The sequence below is a fragment of the Rhamphochromis longiceps genome, linkage group LG22 (assembly GCF_057381845.1).
Source record: "Rhamphochromis longiceps isolate RC_006_pf linkage group LG22, R_longiceps_female_GT1.1, whole genome shotgun sequence".
NCBI lineage: Eukaryota > Metazoa > Chordata > Actinopteri > Cichliformes > Cichlidae > Rhamphochromis > Rhamphochromis longiceps.
Window position 1 is genome coordinate 5,399,482 of NC_140577.1, and position 25,622 is coordinate 5,425,103.

The 25,622-nt window shown below is 39.0% G+C and overlaps 3 protein-coding genes across 5 annotated transcripts in view; 1 reads left to right on the top strand and 2 right to left on the bottom strand.

Moving 5' to 3' along the window:
* Positions 1–1,231: 1,231 nt before the first annotated feature.
* Positions 1,232–25,622, bottom strand: part of LOC146643209 (uncharacterized) — a 239,886-nt gene continuing 215,495 nt past the window's right edge. Inside the window, exons 5-9 of the mRNA XM_085396615.1 lie at positions 5,298–5,567; positions 3,850–4,122; positions 2,749–3,057; positions 1,501–1,605; positions 1,232–1,308 (exon numbers count right to left, since the gene is read on the bottom strand). Of these exons, the coding sequence (XP_085252741.1) occupies positions 1,232–1,308; positions 1,501–1,605; positions 2,749–3,057; positions 3,850–4,122; positions 5,298–5,567 (1,034 nt within the window). The remainder of the gene's footprint in view (positions 1,309–1,500; positions 1,606–2,748; positions 3,058–3,849; positions 4,123–5,297; positions 5,568–25,622) is intronic.
* LOC146643210 (uncharacterized) lies at positions 6,624–9,572 on the top strand. Of its 3 annotated transcripts, none has more exons than XM_085396643.1 (6): positions 6,624–7,062; positions 7,364–7,626; positions 7,822–8,012; positions 8,146–8,239; positions 8,421–8,604; positions 9,235–9,572. In XM_085396643.1, the coding sequence occupies exons 1-6, from the start codon at positions 6,904–6,906 to the stop codon at positions 9,376–9,378; spliced, it is 1,035 nt and encodes a 344-aa protein (XP_085252769.1). In that variant the 5' UTR covers positions 6,624–6,903; the 3' UTR covers positions 9,379–9,572. The 3 variants fall into 3 exon arrangements, with proteins under 3 accessions (XP_085252769.1, XP_085252768.1, XP_085252766.1); XM_085396642.1 differs by having other exon boundaries at positions 6,625–7,062; positions 8,424–8,614; XM_085396640.1 differs by having other exon boundaries at positions 6,628–7,062; positions 8,421–8,614.
* On the bottom strand, positions 9,434–11,829 carry LOC146643211 (uncharacterized). Its single transcript, XM_085396631.1, has 6 exons — positions 11,620–11,829; positions 11,229–11,357; positions 10,829–11,022; positions 10,185–10,332; positions 9,885–10,089; positions 9,434–9,806 (listed from the first exon to the last, which is right to left on the bottom strand). Exons 1-6 carry the CDS (start codon positions 11,827–11,829, stop codon positions 9,502–9,504), a joined length of 1,191 nt encoding a protein of 396 aa, XP_085252757.1. The 3' UTR covers positions 9,434–9,501.

Genomic DNA, 25,622 nt, shown 5'->3' on the forward strand with positions numbered 1-25,622 from the left:
CTTACCAAAAATATATAAAGCATACAAACACAACAGTTCTATTAATCCAAAATACTCCATGTTTATACAAGTGAAGAAAAGAAATACTGACTTTAATTTTCAGTTACATTCTGGTGCTGACACTTTGTACTTGAAGGATCTGTCCTCTCAGCATAGTAGTAATACAGAGTCGAACTGCCTGCAAATTGTGCTAGATTTATTTAATGTAAACTTACATGCAAGATATATTATTTCATCTTTTCCACCACTACCTTCCAAATATTGTAGAGATGTGTGCTTTAGGTCCAACCCTTTTAACCCCACCATAGAACGAACATGCCAGAGCTTAACTTTACATTTTTACATGCTGTAGTGACACTTCTTGTAGCATTTTAAGTTGCTATACATCAATATAACTGTTATATCCTAAAGCTTAATAAACAAAAATAGATATTTGCAAATTTGCATATTTGTATAATAATTGCAAAATTAAATAAAAAAAACAGAATATGCATCAAAATAAACTATTTCCAACAGTACAGTTTAAGTTTTAAGTGTCCCAGGAACTATACAGAAAGGCATCAAGTCAAACATGACTTTTAATACCACCGGTGAACCTTTTGAAAGGCCCTGGTGGGAAAAGAACTACAATGACATCACTTCTCAGGTAATGGTGGACATGTGATAGTTCCTGCTGACAACATGACGTTTATTCCAGCAAGTTTCCAGATTATAACATTTTTGTTGTTGTGTGTGCTTTTAACTCAATTTTTGCAAAGCCATTAGTGCAAGGAAATGGCGACCTGGGACAAGTTGAATGCATGATATGTAACTACAACTTCTTCTTTTATATGCAAAAAACATTTTGCTCTAGTTTATTTGGTTGCAATTCTACCAGGATTTAAAAATTGTTATGCAAATGGGATCGCAGGCACTTCCATTTAGAAAGGTTAAATAGCTCTGTGTTTTTTGTGAGATTTTGCATATACCAACGCAAAATGATCACAGATCCATCCTGGCCAACCCACTGAAAATTTCCTAGTTCCGCACTGGACACGGACCCTTAGAGTTATTATAACTTTTCTCCACTTTCACACCACTCGTGGCTACATAAATGAATCATAAACATGAAGCTTCTTTCCAAACATCCTTTCAAAATAATAAGATGAAAAAAGATTTTCTAAAAAAAAAAAAATCCAAAATCAAGTTTATATAAAAGAACACAAGAGTTAAATTTAAAAAAAATAGAACACTATATAGACGGTGCCGTGATGGTCTCTTGATTCAGTCTCACAGAGGCTTCAGTGCTGTTCTCAGGAGCTGTAATGTCTACAGAAAAAAATAAAATATTTATAAATCATTGTTTCATGTCCGGATTTTGTGATTTTAAATTCCTTACAATCAAACTTTCTATTAAATAGGAAAGAAAAAAAGTCTAACATATACTATGCTGAGGAAATCATTTAACTGAGCCGTGTACTGCAGCTGCTCACTGACTGATGAACTCAACTCCTCGCTCACCTTTCTTCTTTTTGTAAACAGCAAATCCAACAGCAGCAATGAGGATGAAAATAAGAAGAACCACCACTGTTGCAATGACTGGAGCTGTCATGTCAGAGGGATTATCTGCTCCATTGAAAAACACAGAAGATAAAATTTGCAGATTAAGCAGGTTAGAATAGAAGAACTTTATAAACAACATAGGGGAGGTCAGGGGAGGTGATTAAACTATAATCTCTATAGGAGTCTGGTGTAACTATACATACAATTACCATGTAAAGGTGCTATGCCAGGCAGGAGTAGGACCAAAATGCAGGACTCATGGGACGACGCAACGACGGGCAGAGGGAAACATAGGGCTTAAATACACAAAGTATGACCAGGGTATCGGAAACAGTAGGGAAACATAGCTGGAGTATATCTGACATAATGAAGGAGGGAGGAAGAAAAACTGACAACACTGAACACAAGACTTGGAACTGTCAAAATAAAACAGGGAATATGAGATATTGACTAGGATTTGGACTTGACACTGTGACATGGAGATATGATTGACTAGGGGGAGAGAGAGAGGGAACGTGGAGCACAGGGATGGCATAGAGACAGAAAACTAAAGACTAGGAACTATAAATATAGCAAAAGCAGAAAACAATAAAGAGAAGCAAAACCATGAAAACCAAAAAATCAAAGAATGTAAAGTTAAACCACAAACTTAAGTCACACACTGGGTTATAGACCCAGTACTATGACTGAAACACTATACCTAGATAAAAGAAAATGTTTTTCCGTTAAGCAGAGCAGATGCACTAAATTTATATTGTTACATTTTTAAGCTCTTGTTTTCATTTGAATAACACCACATATATTCAGCAGCAGTTCCCCAAATATCAGGCCAAAAAATTAATAACCAAAGGTTTTATGGATTAAAGACACTTTGATTAATTTGAAATATGGAAGTTCAAAAATCACTGTCAGGATTTCAGGGTCTAACAGTGAAATTTAAAAAGTAGTTTGTTAACATTAACAACAGTAACAGCTTGTATGTGTGGAACCAGAAAATACATTTATGAGATACATTCACTGAAAATTAAATCAAATTAAAATTTTAGGATTTTTTATTCTCTTTTATGATCTCCGTTAGTTTTTATTCTGGTAATAACTAATTGACATCAGTGTCCAAACAAAAAACAGGACAAAAAATTCAAATATCAAACTACGGTATCTGCAGACAAAATAAATTAAATGCGTTTCTCACAACTTTATCATTACCAGTTCTCTCTGCCTGGTTGGTTCTGGTTACTGTTTTATCCAGTTGGATGATGTTCTCAACACCAGAGAGCTGAAACACACAGTCGTATCTGCTCCAGTCTTCAGGTGTGACTGATGAAACATTCAGATCAGCACTCATCTGGAAGGTCCAATCATTGTTGGGGAGGATGTCTCCAAGATCCACACCCTCATGAATCTCCACGCCATCTTTTTTCCAGAACATCATGGCTTTGTCAGGATAGAAACCTGTAGCGTGGCAGGTGACTGGAGAGGAGGGAGTCTTCTGGAGGAGAGACACTGAGGGAAGAACTGGAGAGAGGGAAGGTTGGAAAGAGATGGCATGACAATGGATGGAAGTAAATATAAGAGGAAAAATTGGGAAAAACGGGAATGAAAAACAAAGATGAAGACATTTAATAAGGAGATATTAAGAAAATATATTTTATGAGAGAAGCATGTTTAGTGTACATATTAGATGAAAAAATAACACAGTAGCAACAGACAATATGTCTGGCTGGAACTCAAATCAAATTTTTGAATTATTGAGTCATTAGAGCCAAAGAGTCACCGGCTTTTCAGCAGCTGTATAAGGCTGTATTATGGTATACTTATACCATAGTTTGTGTAAATGTCTTTCAACTATCAGTTTTAACATCTACCAGCAGCCAAAATCACCAACAGGTTAAAATGGGAAAATGACCAAAATTATCAAAATAAATCACTGGCATTCCATCAGTGCAAGCAAGGCAACCAAAAATGGATATCATTTGAAGGCAAAGTAAAAGTCATCCCTGTCCTTTCATCTCACACAACTTCTGTCCTAAAAGCTTCTCCCATGTCTGTTTGCTGGAATCAGGATTAACTCTGCTTAAGCATGATCCTACTGGGACCTGTGTGGACCATGTGTTTTCAGGGTATGTCTGTGTATTGTTAGACTGGAGCTTGTCATGCTGAGAGGCTGACAGCTTTTTTCTGATTGTTTGCATAAGTACGTAGTGGATAAACCTCTGGTCTGATGATTGTTACCAAAGGGATTTGTCTAGATAAAGAGTCACTTTTGCGACATGGAAAAACTGGCTTTAAGCTCAACGAGGCTTCTACCTGTTTTATTCAAGGCGCTGCTCCCATAGTCCAAAAAGAACTTCAATGTGTTTGGTATTACGTCACGGAGGAGGGTCTCTGCGTATGTAATTCTGTCACCACCCATCATCTGTTTTGCACTGTAAAGCTCTGGTTTCAGCGGGATCCATGTCTTTGTATTTAGATCAAAATCGAAGATGCCTTCTCTGTCATAACCGAAGTGTAAAAAGCTTGTCACCTCGCCAGAGTTTTTATTCCATTCATTACCAATTATACACTGCAAAATGTGAACACCTGGAAAGACAAAGAAAAACAAAGACTGTAATTATCTGTGTTAATTGTACATTGTGATGCATTTCTGTTCTCAAAGTCTGCATTGTGCTCATGAGTCATGTTAGATTATCTGTAAACCTTTATTGATATCTCTATTGGACCATAATTAGAATCACAGATGAATCAAAAGGAGGTCTGATGTGATTATTCAATATTAAAAGAAAAAGATTAAAGACTAGAGGTAAAGACTATTCCAGCCCAGACGTCAGCTGATATATATCTAGACTATAAACTGTAAGAAGCAGAAAAAATGTTAAATGTTATAAAGGCACCAGCTAAATCTAACTAGTTTTTAAAAAGTTAAGATTTAGAACAATGAAGTAATTAGGACAAGTAAATGTATGTTTTACATCAAGATTCTTGGTCTCAATTAAGAAGCCCAAAAGTAAGGCTGTAAATATCAAGCAAGCATGCAATTTGTTTATAAAGGGAAAAAAGAAATAAAGATGGGTTTTAAGACGCGTTTTTTAAAAAAAATGGACAATGAAGGGCCCTCTCTAATGTGCAGGGGCAGGTTAGGAGCAGCAATAGAGAAGGCCCTGTCCCCTCTGAGCCTCCTCTTGAACCTGGGAGCAGCTTGTCAGCTGACCTGAGAAACATGTGTGTGTGTGTGGGGGGGTGATTAAGGATGAAGAAGCTCAGAGAGGTAAGGTGGGGCAAGATGATTTATGCATTTAAAAACAAACATAAGAATTTTAAAATTAACTCTAAGATATAAAGGCAGCCAATGGAGTGAAGCCAGGATGGGAGTTATGTGCTCTCTTTTGCAAGTTCCAGTTAAAAGTCGAGTAGACCCATTTTGAACTAGCTGTAGACGAGAGAGAAGACCCTGTCTTACTCCAAAATACAGTACATTACAGTAATCCAAACGAGATGAAAAAAAAAACATGGATTACTGTTTTAAAATGCGGCCTGGATAAAATGGGTCTTACCATTGTCAAGTGCCTTAAGTGATGAAAACTGGACAATAGCCCTAATTTGAGTATCCAATATAAAATCACTGTCCATCTTAAACAATAAGTTTAAAATACACTGACAATTTTTAAGTCATTAATTATTTTTAATAAATTTTACATTAATCAGTTTTGTTTAGATATATCTATGATGATATGACAGAATCAAAGAAAATACTGTACCTCCGCTTTGGTTTAAATGTTGGTTCAAATCAGAAATCAAACTTGTGTAAAAGATTACGTGGACCTCAAAACAGTCTTGCGTGAACAACTCCAAGATATCCGGTTTGTCATCAAATAATTTTTTCACCCAATCCTGTCTTGGTTCCAATATTTTCTTGCTGGCATCACAATAAACCACTTCTATGCCATCAAGCACTCCAACATACATGTATTCTGAGATGTTTGGGTGTCCAGAGCATCCAGTGACAAAATACTTCAGAATATTGCTCACTGTAGGACAAAAGTATATGATGTTAGTAAATAACTCAATAAATGTCTAGATTTTGTGTGCACATGATCTAGCTTCGCAAAGAAAGAAAGTATTCCTGTCTAACCAGATTAAAAGATATTGTGCTAAAATAAATAGAGTAGAATTACATGAAATGAATGAAATATTAAGTGAAGTCAATTCATATGCAAATTCATTAGAAACCAGTTTGTCGTGTTTGGCTGGCATCAGGCATGGGTATGTTTTTTTTCTTTCAGTGGTAGGATAAGGAAGTTGTATGTTGGTTTTATTCTTTTCTTTCTACGTGCCCAGTCTTACTTATATGTAATTGGAAATACATAATAATTACACCAAACAAACAAAAAATGTTTAGTTCAGTTTATTACATAAAATATTGAGGGAGTGAATGGTGCTGTAAAAAACGGTAAAGTTTTGGCACAACTTAAAAAACCCAAGAAAATCAAGATCATTGTCATTTACAAATAAAGCATATCACCTCTAATTCTGATTTAAATCTAAAGATGCAATGTTTGTTGTGGGTGGGCAAAACACACAGGATAGGACAAGGGAGATCACAACGCAGACAAAGGAAAATGCAGGGCTTGAATACACAGAGGGAGCAATCAGGGAATTGGAGGAGGGAAACACAGCTGGGACAAATCAGGGCTAATGAGACAAGGGAAGCAAAACCAGATACAGTGGAGTGAGACACAGACTTTCAAAGTAAAACAGGAAATGTAACACAGAGAAGCGGACTAGACAATGGGATACAGCTGACAGGCGAGACAGAACAACCATGGAACACAGAGACAGAAACCAGAAGACTAAAACTCTAACATAAACCACACAAGAACCTAAACTTAGAACAATTATATAACCCATTTGATAAAGAAAGCTAGAATTTAATGAAATAAACAAAATCAAAAACACAAAAACTGGGTCAATGACCCAGGCACCCTAACAATATTCTTAGTAAGCAAGAATATTCCTTTTGTTCGTTTTCAAACCTTATCTGAATCCCAAGGCCAGATAGATATTGTGGAGGGGAAACGGTCCGTGTACTTTTCGGTATTTGAAGTTTTGTTTCAGAAACCAAAACGAAAAAACGATATTTAAAAGAATTTTCATTTTTTTAATTTTTGATAAAGAATAAAATGGGCGAAAATAACTTGTTTTTTCATTCGGTGGTAACAAATAGCCGTCATACACTTAAAATTAGACGTGCTTTTTTGGATTTCTTCGTGATTCAAATAATGAAAGTATACTAGCGCAAAAACAAAAAAATAGACGCATTTTCAATGTCTGAAACGGGAAGTACTTCTTCTGCGCGCTTTTTTTATGGCGCGCGCACACCGTCCCCCACACAAGAGATCGACGGCCTTAAAGTTACACTGGAATAAACAGAGGATGGACCATTACGTTGTTTTTAGGAAAACTAAGAGAGTGACACTCCGGGACGAAGACATGACTGCAGAAAAACTGGGTCGCATCTTTCAGGTAGATATGTAAACTTCGCAAACTTTGCTTTCAGCAGTTTTTTTATGAACGTTATTGTTCTTCCTTACTGCGGAACGGCTAACGTTAACATTTGGTGATTTCATGTAGGCCTACTTTTACTAATACTATGTCTAGCCGTCTTCATTGTGCTAATATGTGAATTGTGCAAATGTGTAAATAGTTATTCATTGACTTTTACCGGCTACTAGCTAATAAGTAAGCCTTTAGAGCCTATTAACCGTGTGCACAGGAGTAACACGTTAGCAGAGCAACGTGATTTACGGAAACTTTTCTTAAACAGGTATCCGCGCATACTCTGTACATCACGGATGATTCAAACGTGGCTATGTTCCCCGGTGCGGTCTCTGGTGTTTTCAGCGCATTAGACCTTACACCCAGAGGTCACTATGAAGTCCACGGAGAAGACATGGAGTCAATTCCAACAGCAGGTTCCAGCGGGCAGCGTTTTGCATTTATGCGAGCACCAGCTGTGGCAGCGTCTGCACCTTCACGTTCACAGCAGGCTACTTCAAGTTCCCCTATGTCCTCCAAAACATTTCAGAGGTAGGATGAGTCTGTGTTCTTGAATATTAAATTACAGAACAGGCAAAATAAAAAGAAACATAAGGTGCATGGATAGTTGAATTGTTAAGAATAGCAAAGCTGTTTTAGTACAATTTGCCTATAGCAATCACTGAATGGATTTGTGGCCTGCTGTCTTTTACAAGATATGTAAAATTATTATGTTTTGTTTTACAGATCAGTGTACTTTGCAGATGTAGTTGGTGGGAGGTTGATTCCCAATAGAATGGTGGTTGTACGATTCCTGGAGTCTGAGGCTACGCTTCAAGGGATAGTAGGAAAAGTGCAAGATGCCATTGGTAATTACAACCCAATAATTTTGACAGATGCACAGGGCAATGCAATTCTGGAGTCGGAGGGCACAACAGGTGAGCCATAATATTACAGCTAAAGCCCATATCTTATGGAGAGACATGTCTTACCAGACTCTTTGTAATATTTATTGGGTAATATGGTATTGGCTTCTAAACAGGTTTCTTTGGTTTTGTTTTTCATCTGTAGGGTCACAGTACTGGAGACAAAATGCACGAAAAATTCTTGCTGTGCCTGAACAAGACTTTAATTGCCTCCAGGGAACAAAGAGGAAGAAACTGAGGTATGTGAATAAATATGTATATACTATAGGATGAACATCAATATAGAAGAATTAATTTGATTTAAATCCTATAATAGCAGTAAGACATCACTACATAAATCATCATCTATCAGTAAGTGATGTGATGTTTCTTTAAGCCAGTAAGTAGCTTTGACATCTGATTATCCATTTTTATTTGTAGCAGCCGTAAAGATGATGACAGTGCCAGTTTGGGAGAAGTGAGTGACAAAATAGAAGAGTTGGTGTTGGCATCTCAAAGTCTGCCAGCTGTCACAGCAGCAATCAAAGAGCTCACTGATCTTGCAGTTGCCCAGAAAGTCACAACCCCCAAGCTGCAGACACTCAAGGAGGGATTTAGCTGCGTGGTTTGTATGAGTATGTTCAAATGTTGCTTAGTAAATACATTACATCTACACTAACATTTTAATTACAATTAAAACAATGTCAAACCACATTCAATCATTACTTTGGACAAACATTTTTTTACCAAACATAGGCTCTTTATTCAGCAGTGTCCATTTAAATACTTAGGCACAGACAATCAAGATGCAGGTCTACTGTAACATAACATTCAAAAGTTTACATGCACATTTAATTTGGGTTCTCCTTGCAATCTTGACTATGAAAGTATAGCTTTTCAAATTGATTACAATGTCAGTATGGGTGACGGTACACTGTTCACAGTAATGTAAAACTAAAAAGTTCACATTTAAAATGGGACTGTAGTTGCATATATTGAATCAAGTACCTGTAACTTTTTCATTTTTCTTGCTTGCTAATTGAGAAAATGTACTGATTTTGCCCCTCATCAATTATAGACAAAAATATAGACAGGGACTTTCTCAGAACAGCGTGAACAAGAGGAATTACAGAATAACCAAAAATATTCTGCATGCTGTCTGTAAATTTATGTCAAGACTGACTTTGAACCTATAGTTTGAACTAAATTCAACATAAATGGATAACAGTCTCACTTATCTGATTTACTTTTGCAGACATCATTGAGGATCCAGTGTTCTCACTGTGCTGCAGAAGCATTATTGGCTGCAAGACATGTGTGGAACAGTGGCAAGAGACATCACAGCACTGTGCAAAATGCAGGGAGAGTAACAACGGAGTTCTACAAATTACTGGTCTAACAGCTGCATTTTCTGTATTGAAATCTTTTTTTGCAGAGGAGTAATGTAGTGTGTACACACAAATGTTTACAGTCAGTTGATTTTTTTTTTTGTCTGTTCTGTACAGTTTACAGATGCAGTGGTTCATACATTTCTCTGAGTTATGTTTATGAGACAGAGCAGAGCTTCTTTGTATGGCATAAAGTCACCATTTACGGCTCTAAAAAACAAATGTGAAATATCAGGATATTTTTCTGCAAAATGACTCTCTGTTCTAAGTTTGTCCTGTTCGGTTGTGAAGGGATCAACTCCAAAAGTCGAATATTCTTTGAGTGCAGATCCCAAGTGCTGCCTGTAAAGGTCTGCTGCTTCAAGTGCATTTGGCAAGAGCTCTGGAGAAATTCTTCTTTTACACCCATGTTCTGCAAAGTGATTTGGTATGCCTTTTCCTGTAAAAAATAGAGGAGGTGTTTAAATGTTCATTATCAGGGTTGTAAGCAATCTGACTTTTTTTTTTTTTTTTTTACCTGGGATTCTATGAGCATTCCATGATTCTACCACACTTGCAAGACCAATGTTACACAGCTGGCAGGTTAGATTGGACACACAGTATCGCACAAGGTTATCCTCCATATCTATCTCCTCCTGGTCCATCAGCTGGAGTAGGGCAGTTTTTAGTGGGTAGTTGACACGGTTGTTGATTTCAGGCCAAATCCTTTCAACTGTGTGGTTCTAAAAGAGTTAAAAGAAACATGTCTTAAATGTACGTAGTAGTACACGTAATAGTATAAGAATTTCAGCTGATGTTAATGGTACTTAAATCTTACTCTTGTGGATGAGGTCTGTAAATAAGGCAGTCTCTCCTGATTGAAGCGATGATGTGACAGCATCTCTTGCATGAACAGTGTTAAATAAAATTCCTTTCCATGGTCTACTCGCACCTGGTCCCACATACCATAGGTGATCACTGCAGGTCTGGTACAGGAAAAATAAAGAACATTTATTAACTATTTTGCTTTAAGACCAGCAAAGGTGTTATTATTTTGAATGTATTCATTCATGTTTTTTTTGGGTAATATTTTAGTTGTAGTAGGACAACATATATTTCTTAAGTTTCTTTGCAATGTCACTGTCATGCTCAGACTTTAGATGTATGTCAGAACAATTGAAAGATATGTGGAAATCCAAGAACCTTGTTCCATTCATAAATGAACACTGATTAATTGCAATAAAGTAGTTAAATGATTCATGTGCAATTCCATTTTATTTATTTTTACATTAATAGAAAATGTTGATCAAAATGTTTGGTAAGTTCTTAATATATTATATTCAGGAACATAACCAGACCCATCTGTTGCATGTCTAATTTAAATTCAAATATTGTAAATTTGGGTGCAGCTCATGTCCAATATGACTAACATGTCCATCAAAACACTTAAGATGAAATAAATGGTTTGAGAGGTTGTATTACCTGAAAACATATTCATAGATGCTCAAGTTGTTTTTGATTGGCATTGTGGAATGACTCACAATCTTTTTACTGAATCCATCTACAGCTAAAACATGGGTGACTCCAAACATTACAAGTTTCTCGTTTTGGTCCAGGTGAACCTTGTGCCCCATGCATTCAGCATGGTACGGTGTGGGATTAAGATTCCGAGCTCCCTTACAAAAAAATCACAAAAATAAATGACAGCTGACTGGATAAAGGCAGATTTGATCATATGTTTGAGGAAGAGTCAAGTAACTGTTAAAGCAGGGCGTACATCTGTTAAACAGAATTAGGCCCTACCATTACATGATGTATATCACAAATATGACAAAGAACATTGGAATACAGTTCTAGTGGAAGATTAAATAACATAGGCTACCTGGCGTCTTGCTTCATGATAAGGTTGATGCACCTCTCTTAAAATTGACCCAATTCGTCCCTCTGCAGCATGTACCCCTTTTGTGGACAGATAGCCCTTCATCATTTTGCGGCCATATGTTGGGCCCACCTGTTTAAAATAAAAGATCATGCTACTACTAGAACAACAAATGTAAAGTAGCTTATTCTGAAAGCAAATGTGTAAAGCTAAAGTATTGTGCTAATTAACTGTACAAATACCAGTGAGAGACATCTTTAAAATAACTAACGTTACCCACCACCCGCAAGACGCTAAAACGCGCGGGCGCGCGCACACAGTCTAGACTAACCCCCTTACAACCCAGTTAAGACAACCATACACAGTCATAAGGTGAAGGAAGAAAGTACCTTACCTCATTTATAGCTTGTGTCACCTCAAGCTCCAACCGTGTGTCCGAGAGTCGACAGCTAGTGATTTGCTCAGCACAAAACTTTCTAACATTTCTCGCAGAAAATCCTCTCACTTCCCCGTGTTCATATGACAGACGCTCTGATATAATTTCCGATGACAGGCCTTGTTTTGCCATCTCCATGATCACGTCTGAGTATTTTTCCAACGTCATGATGTCCACACTACACTGTTTGCCATAAGTTTGCGCATCACTTGTACAGGTTGTTGACCTACTAAAACTTCCGGTTCAGACAAAATAAATAAAGGGCCCTTTCTCGTTCTTTTTTCTTGGGTTTTTCGTTTCTGATGTGCGAAAGGACAAAATGAAAAAAACAATTGTTTTACGTTTTTCATTTTAGCTTTTTAAGTTGAGAATTAAATAAGTGTCTCATTTTCTTTTTTAAATTATACTTTCTGAAACGAAACTTCAAATACCGAAAAGTACACGGACCTTTATACTGCTCTGTAACATTTGTTTTAGTGAGTTTGATTCTGGAATTTTGGTTATGGTGAACCTGGATCTTGTTTACAAGTTATTCACACAGGAAATGACAGTTGGACTCATGCAAACGTGTGAATGGAGCTCACACAGCAGTATCAGTCTTTCTCGTTTTAACTCATCTCTATCCCAGTAATCTTTCCAATAAGACAATATATAGGAGACTCAGGAGACCTTACTTGAATCTCCTATAGAAACTGTGACTCTTGTGAATCCTTGAGAAGAGGTCAAATCTCCTTTGTCTACAATTTCTCATTATTATTTATTACTTAAAAATCACCACAGGAGGTAGCAGTATCTGATTTGGCAGAGTTTGACACCAGATGCCCTGGCATTTCTCCAGCTGGAACTCAACCAGCAACCTTTAATCTTTTATTCATGTCAGAGCATTAATGTCTTTTTTAAAAGTAATTGTCCAACAGCCAAATAATTTTTTATCAGAGTACTGCATTTATTTGTCATGTCTGTTGCAAATCAGTTTTAAATCTTTTTAACTTGAACAGTTAGATTCACCTGTCTGCTGAGACATTTTAGCTGCATTTTACTAAGAATAGCATTGCCAAGTAAATTTAATATTTTTTGATTGTGGATCATGATCTTACCTGCAGATGCAGGGTGACAAAGAAGGAATAGGATCATTAGCTTCACCGCCATATTCAGCGTGTTGGAGTTAAACTGAAGAACTAACAAGAGTCATTTGGTTTTACAGGCTTGTTTAGTTTGAAGGTATTTCCTGGTTCAGGTTACATTTTCAGGTGTGTTCAACTTCAGCAGAAACCAAACAAGCCTTCACTCTTACTCATACTATTTTAATTTGACTGCCAGCAGCTTCTTTTGTTCAATTAAAGAGGGTTAAAACGTGTTTGTACCTGTTCATGCCTGTATGCATGTGTGTGTCTATAAAACAGGTGGAGAAAAGAAGTTTCTTTATTTTATCTGTCCTGCAGCAGAGTGAACATCCCCTCTGTATAAAGAGATCATTTGAAGGAAATGAACATGATTTATTGAAATATTGTTACTAATCTATCCTTCATTAGCAGATTGGATTTGAACAATGTTATGAACTTGCTGGAGTCAAGATTTCAGTGGTAGCAGAGATGAACCAGGTGGAAATTTGGAAGATGATCTCCATCTAACAAGGATGAGGTAACGATGTGGAAGAGGCATGCTGTGCCATTATTAATCTAATGACAGAGGAGCACAATGAACAGAAGTTGGTTGGCTCACAGAAAGAAGAAAATGACTGTGGCGGAGTGATGATGAAAAAATTAAGTTTGACAGAACTCTGAACAGTAGATTGCTAGATGTCTGGGTCATCTCCAAAACTTCAGATCTTGTGGGGTGTTCCCGGTCTTCAGTTGCCAGTATTCATCAAAAGTGGTCCAAGGGAGGAACAGTGGTTAACCAGCAACTGGGTAATGGGTGGCTACACTCACGGATGCACATGGGGAACAAAGGCTCGCCCATGTGGTCCAATCCAACAGTTGAGCTGATGTAGCTTTAACTGCTAAAAAAAATGTTTTTTAAAATAACATAACATTACTGTAATCAAGTTACTTTTTCAAGTAATGAGTAAAGTAAGGGATTACTGTTGTAAAAAAGTAATTAGATTACTGTTACTTTCATATAAGCTCCCTGCGTTACTGCAATACTAAACGGTGATATTGTTTGTGAGAGTGTCTCTTGACAATGATGTAAGCGCATGCGATGTCCGTGGTAGAAACAGATGTGTGTAGATCACCAATGGATAATTTGGAGTATGGGAGAGCGTAAGACCATCCAGCATTTAAAGCTTTGAAGTACTGACCTTACTTTGAATTTGATTCAGTAAAAAGTGACAAAAAACCTGAGCGTCCACAGTACACTGCGTGGGAAGAAAACATCTTTCTACAGCATAAAATTATACTTCAAATCTGAGCAAGGTCCGAGCATGCTGCCACAGGAATGTTAAGCAAATCTCGTCAAGTCAAAGATTGTTGCATAAAATTTAATTTTTGCTTGATGGAATGTGCATAAAGTTAAAAGATTAAAACTCATAAAACAAGTTTTAAAAAGAAGCTTTTTCATTTGATTCAATATTATATGATGGATTGTCCAGACACAATAGAATTGGGCTGAAAGGTCTATTGCTTTATTACTGTAACAGAACCATGGTTGGTTCTACGGTTGCTGTTCACACGCGGCTGCGGCTTTCCAGTCACCAGTCGAACATGCACACCACCAACCGGTCCTGTGCGTCCACCTCCCTTGAAGCAGCACCACAGACAACCCCCAACCACATACGCCCATCGCCTGACTGAGGCCGGGGAGGCCGAACCTACTCCCCAAGCAGGCGGGAGAGGGTATCAGCCCTGACTCTCGGTGCCCCTGGCCCAGAGACAGAGGGCAGTGTTAGTTCAGGTGGCCACCCACTTATCCAGCAGTGGCGGTAACAAGGTGGGTCACCTGTGGTGGCCGTGGTTCTCCTGAAGTGATGGCCTCCAGCGGTGGCAGAGGGCACCCAAAGATTTTTTGGGTGGTGTTAATTACCTCTTGCTCAGCCTTCCTGTTCTCAGTAGTGGCCTCTGCATACCAAACACCCAGGCTGTAGGAGAGCATGCTCTCCACTGAGGAGTGGTAGAAGGCCAGCACAGCTTCTGGTCCAAGTTATTCTTCCCCAGGACACGGAGGAAGTGCAGCTGTTGCTGAGCCTTCTTTACCAGGGCTATGGAGTGTTGGATCCAGGTGAGATCAGCAGAGATGAGAGTGGGCAGAAACCTGAAGATCGAGGCAGATTCCATCCGTTCTTCATTTCTAGTAAGAGGAGGTGGTCCTGTTTGGTGGTAAGGATGTCTGGGATTATGGTAGAGCATCCTCACGTAGCTCTTCCTTTTGTCCACATGGTTCAGTGCTCTTTGAAGGGTGATGGGATCCTTTGTGGACTAATTTGCTTTATAAGCAAACTGGTGGAGGTCAAAGGCAGTCTCTAATGTGCTGAGACACTATCCACTTAAAACAAACAGGCTGCAAAGCTGCAGACCAGTCAGGGACTCCATTCTCAACCCTGTCCACTGCTAAAAGTTCAGTAGACAGGAAAATAATGAGCACGTGAGCATCAGACCTGGATGACAAAGCAAAGAAAGAAGGTGGCCTGGCCTGATGGATCACGTCTTCTTTTATATCAGGTGGATGGCCAGGTGCATGTGAGAAGTTTTTGAATTTTACTGTACTTTAAAAACGGGATCTAATTTTATCTGCTGACTGCAAAAAGTTCCTCATTTATTGTACATATTTATTTAACAACTCACTGCATTTATAGATGAAAAGGTTTTTATTATATTCCTGTGTACATCCCTCCCTCCTCCAATGTCAACAACAGGAATGAGGCACTGAATGAACTGTACCAGCACATCAGTGAGCAGCAGACAGCCCATCCTGATGCTTTTCTCATCCTGGCTGGGGATTTCAATCATGCAGACTTAAAGTGCGTGTTTCCAAAAATACAACAACACATTGACTTTCCAACAAGGGGAAATAACACACTGGACTTTGTTTACACCACCGAGAGAGGAGCTTACAAAGCTTTTCCCCTCCCCCACCTCGGCGCCTCAGACCATATCACTGTCATGCTAATGCCTGCCTACAGACCGCTCGTTAAAGTCACCAAACCGGTTCGTAAGCGGATACAAGTGTGGCCAGAAGGGTCTTCAGAGGCTTTACAGGACTGCTTCAACACCACAGACTGGAACATGTTTAAGCAGGCTGCCACCTATAACAACACCACTGACCTCCAGGAGTACGCAGAGACTGTTACTGCCTACATCAACAAGTGTATTGAGGATGTAACAGTCACAAAAACCATAACTGTCCGGGCCAATCAAAAACCATGGATGACAGGAGAGGTCTACAGGCTGCTGAAAGCTCGGAATGTTGCCTTCAGAGATGGAGACGAGGCAAGCCTGAGGACAGCTAGGGCCAACCTTTCCCGTGGCATCAGAGAGGCTAAGAGACAGTACTCCAGGAAAATATCGCATCACTTCAAAGACAGCAGAGACTCACGGAGCCTGTGGCGGGGCATTCAGACCATCACAGATTACAAGCCCCCACCACAGACCTGTGATAGCACTATCCCCCTGCTGAACGAGCTGAACACTTTCTTTGCTCGCTTTGAAGTCCAAAACAGCACCACTGCACAGAAGACCCCACCCCCTCCTGGTGACCAGGTGATGACTCTGTCCCCGGACAGCGTGAGGAGATCCCTCAGCAGGATCAATGCACGTAAAGCTCCGGGTCCTGACAACATTCCTGGTCGTGTACTGAGAGACTGTGCAGTGGAACTCACTGATGTCTTCACAGACATCTTCAACATATCACTCATCCAGGCTGTCGTCCCCACATGTTTTAAAGCCACCACAATCATTCCGGTTCCAAAAAAGTCATCTCCCTCCTGCTTTAATGACTACCGTCCTGTTGCACTTACTCCCATCCTGATGAAGTGCTTCGAACGACTAGTCATGCAACACATCAAGACTGTCCTGCCCCCCTCCCTGGATCCCTTCCAGTTTGCGTATCGGCCCAACCGCTCAACCGATGATGCCATCTCCACTGCACTCCACTCAGCACTCACACACCTGGACAAAAAAGACTCATATGTTCGAATGCTGTTCATAGATTTCAGTTCAGCATTCAACACTATAATCCCCCAACAGCTCACTCAAAAACTGGTCCAGCTGGGGCTCAACACCTCACTGTGCAACTGGCTGTTGGATTTCCTCACCGGAAGACCTCAAACAGTACGGGTCGGCAGTAACACATCCAGCACCATCATTTTAAACACGGGGGCCCCGCAGGGATGTGTGCTGAGCCCCCTCCTCTTCACTCTGCTGACCCATGACTGCACTCCATCATACAGCTCCAACCTCTTCATCAAGTTTGCGGACGACACAACGGTGGTGGGTCTCATTAGCAACAGGGATGAGACCGACTACAGAAGTGAGGTGAGACGCCTGGCCACGTGGTGTGCTGACAACAATCTCTCTCTGAATGTGGAGAAGACAAAGGAGATTGTTGTGGACTTCAGGAGAATGCACACCCAACATGCTCCTCTGACCATTGACGGAGCGTCTGTGGAGAGAGTGAGCAGCACCAAGTTCTTGGGTGTGCACATCACAGAGGATCTCTCCTGGACGTACAACACCACAGCACTGGCCAAGAAATCACAGCAGCGTCTCTTCTTTCTCCGCAAACTAAGAAGAGCAGGAGCACCAGCCCCCATCATGCACACTTTCTACAGAGGCACCATCGAGAGCATCCTGTCGAGCTGCATCACTGTGTGGTTTGGAGCCTGCAATGCGTCCTGTCATAGAACCCTCCAACGCATAGTGAGAGCGGCAGAGAGGATCATTGGTGTCTCTCTCCCCTCCCTCCAGGACATTTACAGCACCCGTCTCACTAAAAAAGCCCTTTGCATAGCGGCTGATCCCACGCACCCAATGCAAAGCTTCTTCAAGCTGCTGCCGTCAGGGAGGAGACTGCGGAGTCTCCAGGCCAGGACCAGCAGGCTGAAGGACAGCTTCATCCATCAGGCTGTCAGGAAGCTTAACTCCCTCCCGATTCTGCCCCCTCTCCCCTCTCTCCTCCACGGTCTCACTGAACTCTGTCACACACACTCACACACACACACTCTCTGACTCACTCACTGGCCTGCACCAGTTACCAGTCACTTTGTGGAGCATTGGACTGCCATTACCTCATAAGACTTTGTGTTACACTATCTCATACCGTACATTACCAAATCTCCATTTGCACTATTTGCCTATTTGCACTACTCTGCCTGGTTTGCACTCAATGTCATTTACCCTTATATTGTATATTGTATAGCTTTCTTGTTATATGTAAAATTGTATTATATTATTTAATTTTTTTTACTTTAAAATATTTTACTTGCATTTTTAATCACTCTTATATTTAAATGTTCATTTTCTATTTTATCTAGGGATTGAGAGTAACGAAGTTTCTATTCTCTGTATGTCCTGTACATGTGGCAGAATTGACAATAAAGTTGACTTTGACTTTGACTTGATTATGAATGCAGTTCAAATTAAATATATATATTGAATATATTAAATGTTCAATATTCAATGTTCTGCAAATGGTAGCTCTAATTAATGTTATCGTTATTGCCCCCCTCCTCCCTCCATTCCCTGGACTTTTTTTTGGGGGGGGGGGGGGGCAACAATAATAATAATAATAATAATAATAATAATAATAATAATAATAATAATAATAATGTGCGAAAAACATACACACAGTCCTTTTCTTTTTATTTATTAAGTCACTCTTTTGCTCATACCTCTTGTTGCTACTTTAAGGTAAGTTATCCATTGTGTTGTGTTGGTTGTGTTGTGTTGTGTTGTACATAGTGCCAACATAGGACAGTTTTTGTTGTACTATTGTACTAGGTATGACTGTGCAATGACAATAAAGAGTTATCTTATATCTTATTTTTGAGATATGTTAGCTTAGCGACCTTCCAACATTTGTTCCCGCTTGCTTTGATTTGAACTTTTTCCAGGTTGTTTGCACACACAATAGTTAGCAACGAAAGATTATCCGTCCATCCATTCATTCATTTTCTTCCGCTTATCCGGGGCTGGGTTGCGGGGGCAGCAGCCCAAACAGAGAAACCCAGACCTGACCAATCCAGGTCAGGGACGAGTTCCTGCCCCAAGTGGAGGAGTTCAAATATCTCGGGGTCATGTTCATGAGTGATGGGAGAAGGGAGCGAGAGATCGATGGATTGGTGCAGCGGCTGCAGTGATGCGGACGCTGTACCGGTCTGTTGTGGTGAAGAGAGAGCTGAGCGTAAAAGTGAAGCTCTCAATTTACCAGTTGATCTACCTCCCTACCCTCACCTATGGTCACGAGCTGTGGGTAGTGACCGAAAGAACGAGAACGAAAGATTAATTGTTTTAAAAATAATTGAGTAAACACATATAGATCTAGTTGATCTGAATTTTCTAAATATTGCTGTACATATTTTAAAACTGATGGTGTTGTCTGCGTAGCTGTCACTCGCTGACGTTTATTTGCTGAGGTATGGTGTCTGTGGTGGAAAAAGAAAAGGAAGAGATGAAAAACTAAGTTTTGCAACAGAATTATTAATTGCAGTTCAATAGGGATGAAAGAACTGAGTATGACTTAAGGAGAAAAAAGAATTTGAGGAATAAGCAATTAGTCAATTAGACTCTATTGAAACAACATAGAAGCAACATAGATTCCCTACAATGAAAGAAATCAGGACAGGATTCCCTTGAGTCTACACACTGGTGGTAGTGAAGATGAAGAAGGGGGAGGCTTTGATAAGGCTGTTTAAGTGACCGTGATGAAGTGGAGATGCGGAGGATCACATGAGATGACAGTCTGAAAGGTGTAACGGTGACAGAAGAAACCTTACATTGAAACCACACAGAACAGAGGCTGATTGGCTCACCAAATGCAGTGAGAAAATGATTGGACTACAGTAGTGATGAGGGAGTTTGACTGCATGGAAAGTCATGAGGATGAACAAGTATGAAACACAAATGCCCAGGAATGCAGCCAGAAAAGTGACTAGAGATCTTCTTTGTTAAACCTGCAGATAAGTGTCATAAACAGGAAATAAAATTATCTTGAGCACATTCTGAAGAAAACAAGTAAATACCTGCCTTATTCTAGTTATTCTGGTTGAATGTGCTGCTTGGTTAGCCAGATGGGCATTTTTCCAAGTCTGCAGTGAAGAGGTGGAGATTATGGGGGTAGGTCATGTGATACCGTGCAAGCAAATGGTGACATTGTGGAAAAAGGTAAGACAATAAGGCTCTGGTATGTATATAAAGAAGAAGTGCACAAGAGAATAACAGGGGGCTGTGTTTCTACCAACCAATAAAATTATAATGAAATAAAAAAGTTGCGGAGGAAGCTGATGAATTAAAAACACATGTACAGCCACCAAAGATATATGGGATCATAAAGTTTATAATAATTCTGTGCAAGGATTAATGATACTTTGAATAAGAACAAGATAAAGAATGAAGTCATTATGTGATATTGTGTAATCATGACTGTGATAGTTTGAATTGTTTAGAAATGAGTCTTTATTCAGGTAAACATGCTTCACCTACCATATTTCATAAAACCAGGAAGCAGTCCTACATTCGAGACTCTTATCTTCAACGCCACACTTTTCCACAACAAAATGAAGACGTTTCTGTTACTCCTGGGTTGTTGTGTTAAATTTGCAGATATGATCACATTTTAGACATTTCATGTGCACTGTGTGTTTGTGTGTAAGTGAGTTTAAATATCAGGAACACTAAAATCCTTAATTTAACACCTATTTTAATGGATGTAGCAGCACTGGCCACAGCAGTAGATTGTGCACCATTCCTTCACATCCAAACATTATTATCCTCATCATTGTTGTTCTGGCTTTTCTTATTTTCATCATCATCACTTTCAGAGTCGAATTGACAAAAACAAAGAACAGTAGGAGACAGTTGTGTTTAATTATTTTAGAACTGTGTCTAAAACAGTCTACAAGAACTAAGTAAACTAACAACAGAGTACTTATGATGGAAGATGGGAAAATATTTTTTGCATTTCCCCAGTATTATCATTAGGCACTACTTAAAATGACTTATGTTGTACTTAAAATTATTTTCAGTATAATTTGTGTTTCCTTTCCTGTTAAAGTGGATGTGTTGCATTATTTAAAATTACTTACGCATGATTTAAATTTACCTATATACCTATATTATTTAGTTAGTTAGTTTTACCCCCATATTCTACTGTACTTACCTTCAGGTGTTTGTAAGTTAATAGAATTAGGTATAATTAGAGGGGACTTAATCCCTCAGTCACAGGCCACATTACCAAGTGTTACCATGAGGTCTCATCGTTGTTTATGATAATAATCATTTTTGATTAATATTGTTTTTAATATTGTCACCAGGGTCTCAGAATTTTCAAGCAAATCAAATACTTTAGTAATTTTAAAGTGAGTATCATCAGTATCTTTACAGAGGACAAAGAGGAGTGTCTTCACTAACACTGTGTTTCTGCCTTTACAGCTCCTCACAACAAGGCAAACGGACACTCCAGCCTGCATACCAATAATTAATGCATGCTGAGATACCAACTGTGTACACGTAGGAAAATATTTAGTATACACACATCCAGAAATGCATACACTATTATATATTGTACATATATTTATTTGTTTCAGATTAGCCATTCTTGTATTTTGCTCGTTTGTGTTGTTGTGTTTGCACATCTCTGTTGCTTGTGGGGCTCGCACACAAGAATTTCACTCGCATGTGCTGTGCCAGTGTGCCTGCACATGTGATGTGACAATAAAAGTGATTTGATTTGATTTGATTTGATTTGATTTGTTAAACAACTTTCATAGTTAATTTGTCAAACTGTTACATTTTATGTGTTTTTTGGTGGGGGTTACGTTATCACAGCTCACACATCATTTTTAGCGTAATTTATGACAGTATGTTTGCACTGAAGCACCGCAGCAATTTCCTAATGTTGTAAACCTGCTCAACATTTGGCAATAAAACCCTTTCTGATTCTGATCACAAACACAATATTCTGATATACTTCCCACCTTCATCTTTGAAGAAGAAAACTGTAAATAGCCAGAGAGTCTGTGTTCACCCGTAACGAGTTATTCACAGGTGAATGTTGAGTGTGGAGATGTTTCCATCAGCTGCCTCTAGCTTTATTCCAGTTTTACTACATTTTTAAAACATTATTCATTTGTTTGTATTGAACAATGACATCTACTGACTTTTTTAGATTTTAGACTTATTTTAAGCCCTGTAATTTTGACTATTGGACTTTTGGAGTCACTGTTTTCTAATGTGTAAGTGCAGTCTGGTTTTATATTATTTTAACTGAAATGTTAAACTTGCTATGTGGATTTCTGATACTTCTCTTTTACTCTTTGACTTCCCAATTATATTTTTCAAATTTCATCTTGTTCTAATATGATGCATAATCAGCTGATGAAAATAGATGTCATGAACAGAAACACACTAAATGTGTGAGAGTGAATGAAACCTGTAACAAACACATGCCACCCAACAATTTTCATTTAAATGAATCCTCAGGCTCAGTGTGTGTTTTTCCATGTTACCACCAGAGGGCAACACAAATCCGACATCTCTGCCACAGCGAAAGTCCCAACAGAGGAAACAGGCTGTCAGTGTGTTTCCACACCTCTGGCTTTTCAGAGGGTTTATGTTTTTTAAGGAAAACATTCAGTGTGGCACTGAAATTAGTCTTTTATTGTTTTGTTGTGTTTTATTCTAGGGGAGTTATACCTATCAGAGGAAAGGTAGCTTCAGTCTTCTTGTTGTGAGAATAATGATCCAGTAAAATAATAAGTAGATATTCATCTATATTTGCTGATATATTTAGATTTAAAACTGGGGAAAGTAAATTATTTAAGTTAACATGATTCCGTATAAGTTGGAAAACTATCTCAATCAAACACAGACATTCATGTTTTCTTACTAGAAGAGCACAGATGTAGTTTTTTGTGCCTTTGAACAGTTATTTTGTTGCTTTGTTTTTTCCTATTGATTTGCATCAATCTGATGAGTTTATGTGCTGATAAACATCTTAATCAGTACAGCAGCTAAATACTTCCATTCCACAATTTTATACATTTTCTGGAACAAAAATATTACCAATTACATTGTGTTTGTAGATAGCTACATAGATAGAGATAGATTCTCTTCTCTCTGGTTGTACTCACACACTCGTAGTACTGTTATTAGTTTTAGGGCTATTTTAGTCAAATCCAAAGTGCAGTTCAAACACTAAAAAACAATAAATGTTTTTTTCATAGTTGGAGAAACACGGGAAAGACAGATGTCAGACGCACTCCCAGACAGACAGACCTTTGAATCAATCAATATCCTTGTCACTGAGTAAAGTCTACTTCAAGTTCACACGTTCTCAGGGGCGTCTGCAGCCGGCTGCTCATTTTGTCCAGGGGAACTCCGCTGACCCCTGAGCTGCTGCTGGGGATTGTCCTGATGCAAATCAGGAGGGAGAACCAATTCATCGCAGCACAATTCGATTAGACATCTGCATATTGAGCATCTGCACCCCTCGAAAATCTGCCAATACCTACCCTCCTCCCCCTCGCTGGCCCCCCATGAGGGTAGCCCCCACGACCCCGGGGCCAGCCTGTGTCCCTGCTCCCCACCCACCTCCCCTTGTCTCCCTCTCTTGTCCCCTCCTGACCCTGTCAGGCCCGGCTACAATACCTGACCCCGCCCCAGAGACGGGACAAGTGGAGTTCAAGGTAAATGTCCCTTTCTCTGCGTCCGTCTGCGGCCTGCCCTGTGTGGCCTCTGTCCGGCCGTTGTCCGATAATCACATGCACCGCGCTTTTTTTTCATGCTTTCTCACACACAGACACACACACACTCTTTCTTTTTTTTTAGAAGACATGACTTCATGACATGAAGGCTTTCCTTTCTCTGAAGCTCTTCCATTGTAATCATTTCTGGCTGCTGGCTCTTATTCAGACATTTCTGCTACTCTTTTTTTTTTTTTTTATTGATTCATCAGCCTCTTTCAATGCTGAGGGAAAAAAGAGTGAGGATGTCAAGAACTGAGCCTTACCACACACAACGCATACCTTAAAATCTATTAGACATTAAATTATAAGTTTAAGCTTTTAAAGAAAGCAAAGCCTCAGAATGCATTCAAAAGATGATCAGATTTATTCACATTTACTGTTTCACACACACAAAAAAGAAACTTTAGCTCTGTGGTGCAAACATGTTGCTACATGATGTGATACTCTGTGTCCACAACAAACTTTTACACTAAAAACGATAAATGAATCTCTGAAAAGTCCAAAAGCTAACCATCCACGTGATGGTAACTTACAGACTGTGTCTAGATTTTAAGGTGTCCACCCTGATAATAAATGACTTTTGCTACTGACATATGAAATCATGTATGTGGCCAACACGACAAGGATCAATTTGAAAATAATTTCCTTGATATTTAACAGGGATGTTTAGGTTTAGATCTTTTGAATTTTTTACTGATGAAAGTTTTATTCCATCTTTGAGTCTTTTATTCTGCAGTGCTGTAGGATGCTGTTGTTGTAGAGGGGAAGAGATGTATGGTGTGAGCCACGTGCAGCAGACAGTTGTTCAGTTCAGATATTCCTTCCCCTCCTTTGTGTCTCTGATATGGATGCTGGGGTCAGTGCTGACCTGTATGTATGTCTTGTGATTTTGACATTACATTTTAAAACTGAAGCTGGAACTTGACACCACAGGCAGTGACTCTTATGTAACCTACCAGAGACAGACAAATGTTTGCAGGTGCATCGTAACTCTCCCAGCAACCACAGCAGTCTCTGTGGGTAAGATAAAGTCTTTATTAACTCAGTCTAACAGCCAGTCCAAACAGACAGAGACATCTGAGAGGACTGACTCTGGTGTTTAAAAATATATTTAAGATAATGATAGTAAATTTACCTTTTGCCTCGACCAGAATCAGGACAGTAGAGTTACTTTCTTTGTATCTGCGCAAAATTAGTTTTTATTTCTCTGACTGTTCATTAGGTCTCAGACTTGTTAAGCTTTGATCAATACAAAGACTCAAAGGAGAGGAAAACTTCAGCCTTTCTTCTTAAAAAGTGGAAGTAAAGGTTGAATAAGCTCAAAAACTTGGGTTTTGTAACAGAAACATTTGTTCCTGTGTTTTAATTTACTTTTTACAAAGAAGAAATGTAGTGTGAAACATTTATGCTGACAACAGCGCTCCAAGTCAGCAGAGAGGAACTCCACAGCCAGCAACAAATCAGAACAGGAAAGTCACTCTGAAAACGTGTTTAGTTTTGGTCATAGAAGCATTAAACACCACTAATGAAACAAACACTTGAATTTATCATGCAGAATTCAAAGTTAAATGAATTGAATACAGATCCCAATGGATATTTAAAGGCACTGGTATCACCATATAAGGTATAACAATGTATTTTATTTTTTAAAATAACTGAATATTAATGACTTTCTGCAACTTTCACACTTTGCACATCCATCCAGCAGATGGATTGGAATGATTGGCAAACTGGTTTTAGGACTTTAGCCATAGGTTAGAGACATCACTGCTGCTGTTTTTAACCTACTCTACTCATTATAAATGATTTATTCCTTAATCAATGAATGTGTCCCTGTGACTGATGGGCTTTTGAAGACTCGGGACTCGCTTCTATAGGACCAAAGAGCAGGCATGGACTTGTTTCATCCACCTGTACTTCAGTGAAATTTCTCCAAACATTTATTGTAGGAATTATGGAAGTTTAGGCTGTAGGAAAAACAAGAATGAAGAGGTCGTGTAGCATGAACACATCCATCACTAAACTATAAACACATGAAACAAGTTTGTACGTGTGCGTCATT

Coding starts and splice junctions, on each gene's coding strand:
- LOC146643210 (XM_085396640.1), top strand. CDS start 6,904: ATGGCGCGCGCACACCGTCCCCCACACAAGAGATCGACGGCCTTAAAG. Junction 8,240..8,420: donor ACAAAGAGGAAGAAACTGAG/GTATGTGAATAA, acceptor TTTTATTTGTAG/CAGCCGTAAAGATGATGACA. Junction 8,615..9,234: donor TAGCTGCGTGGTTTGTATGA/GTATGTTCAAAT, acceptor TTACTTTTGCAG/ACATCATTGAGGATCCAGTG.
- LOC146643211 (XM_085396631.1), bottom strand. CDS start 11,829: ATGACGTTGGAAAAATACTCAGACGTGATCATGGAGATGGCAAAACAA. Junction 11,358..11,619: donor TGACACAAGCTATAAATGAG/GTAAGGTACTTT, acceptor TATTTTAAACAG/GTGGGCCCAACATATGGCCG. Junction 10,090..10,184: donor TACAGACCTCATCCACAAGA/GTAAGATTTAAG, acceptor TAACTCTTTTAG/AACCACACAGTTGAAAGGAT.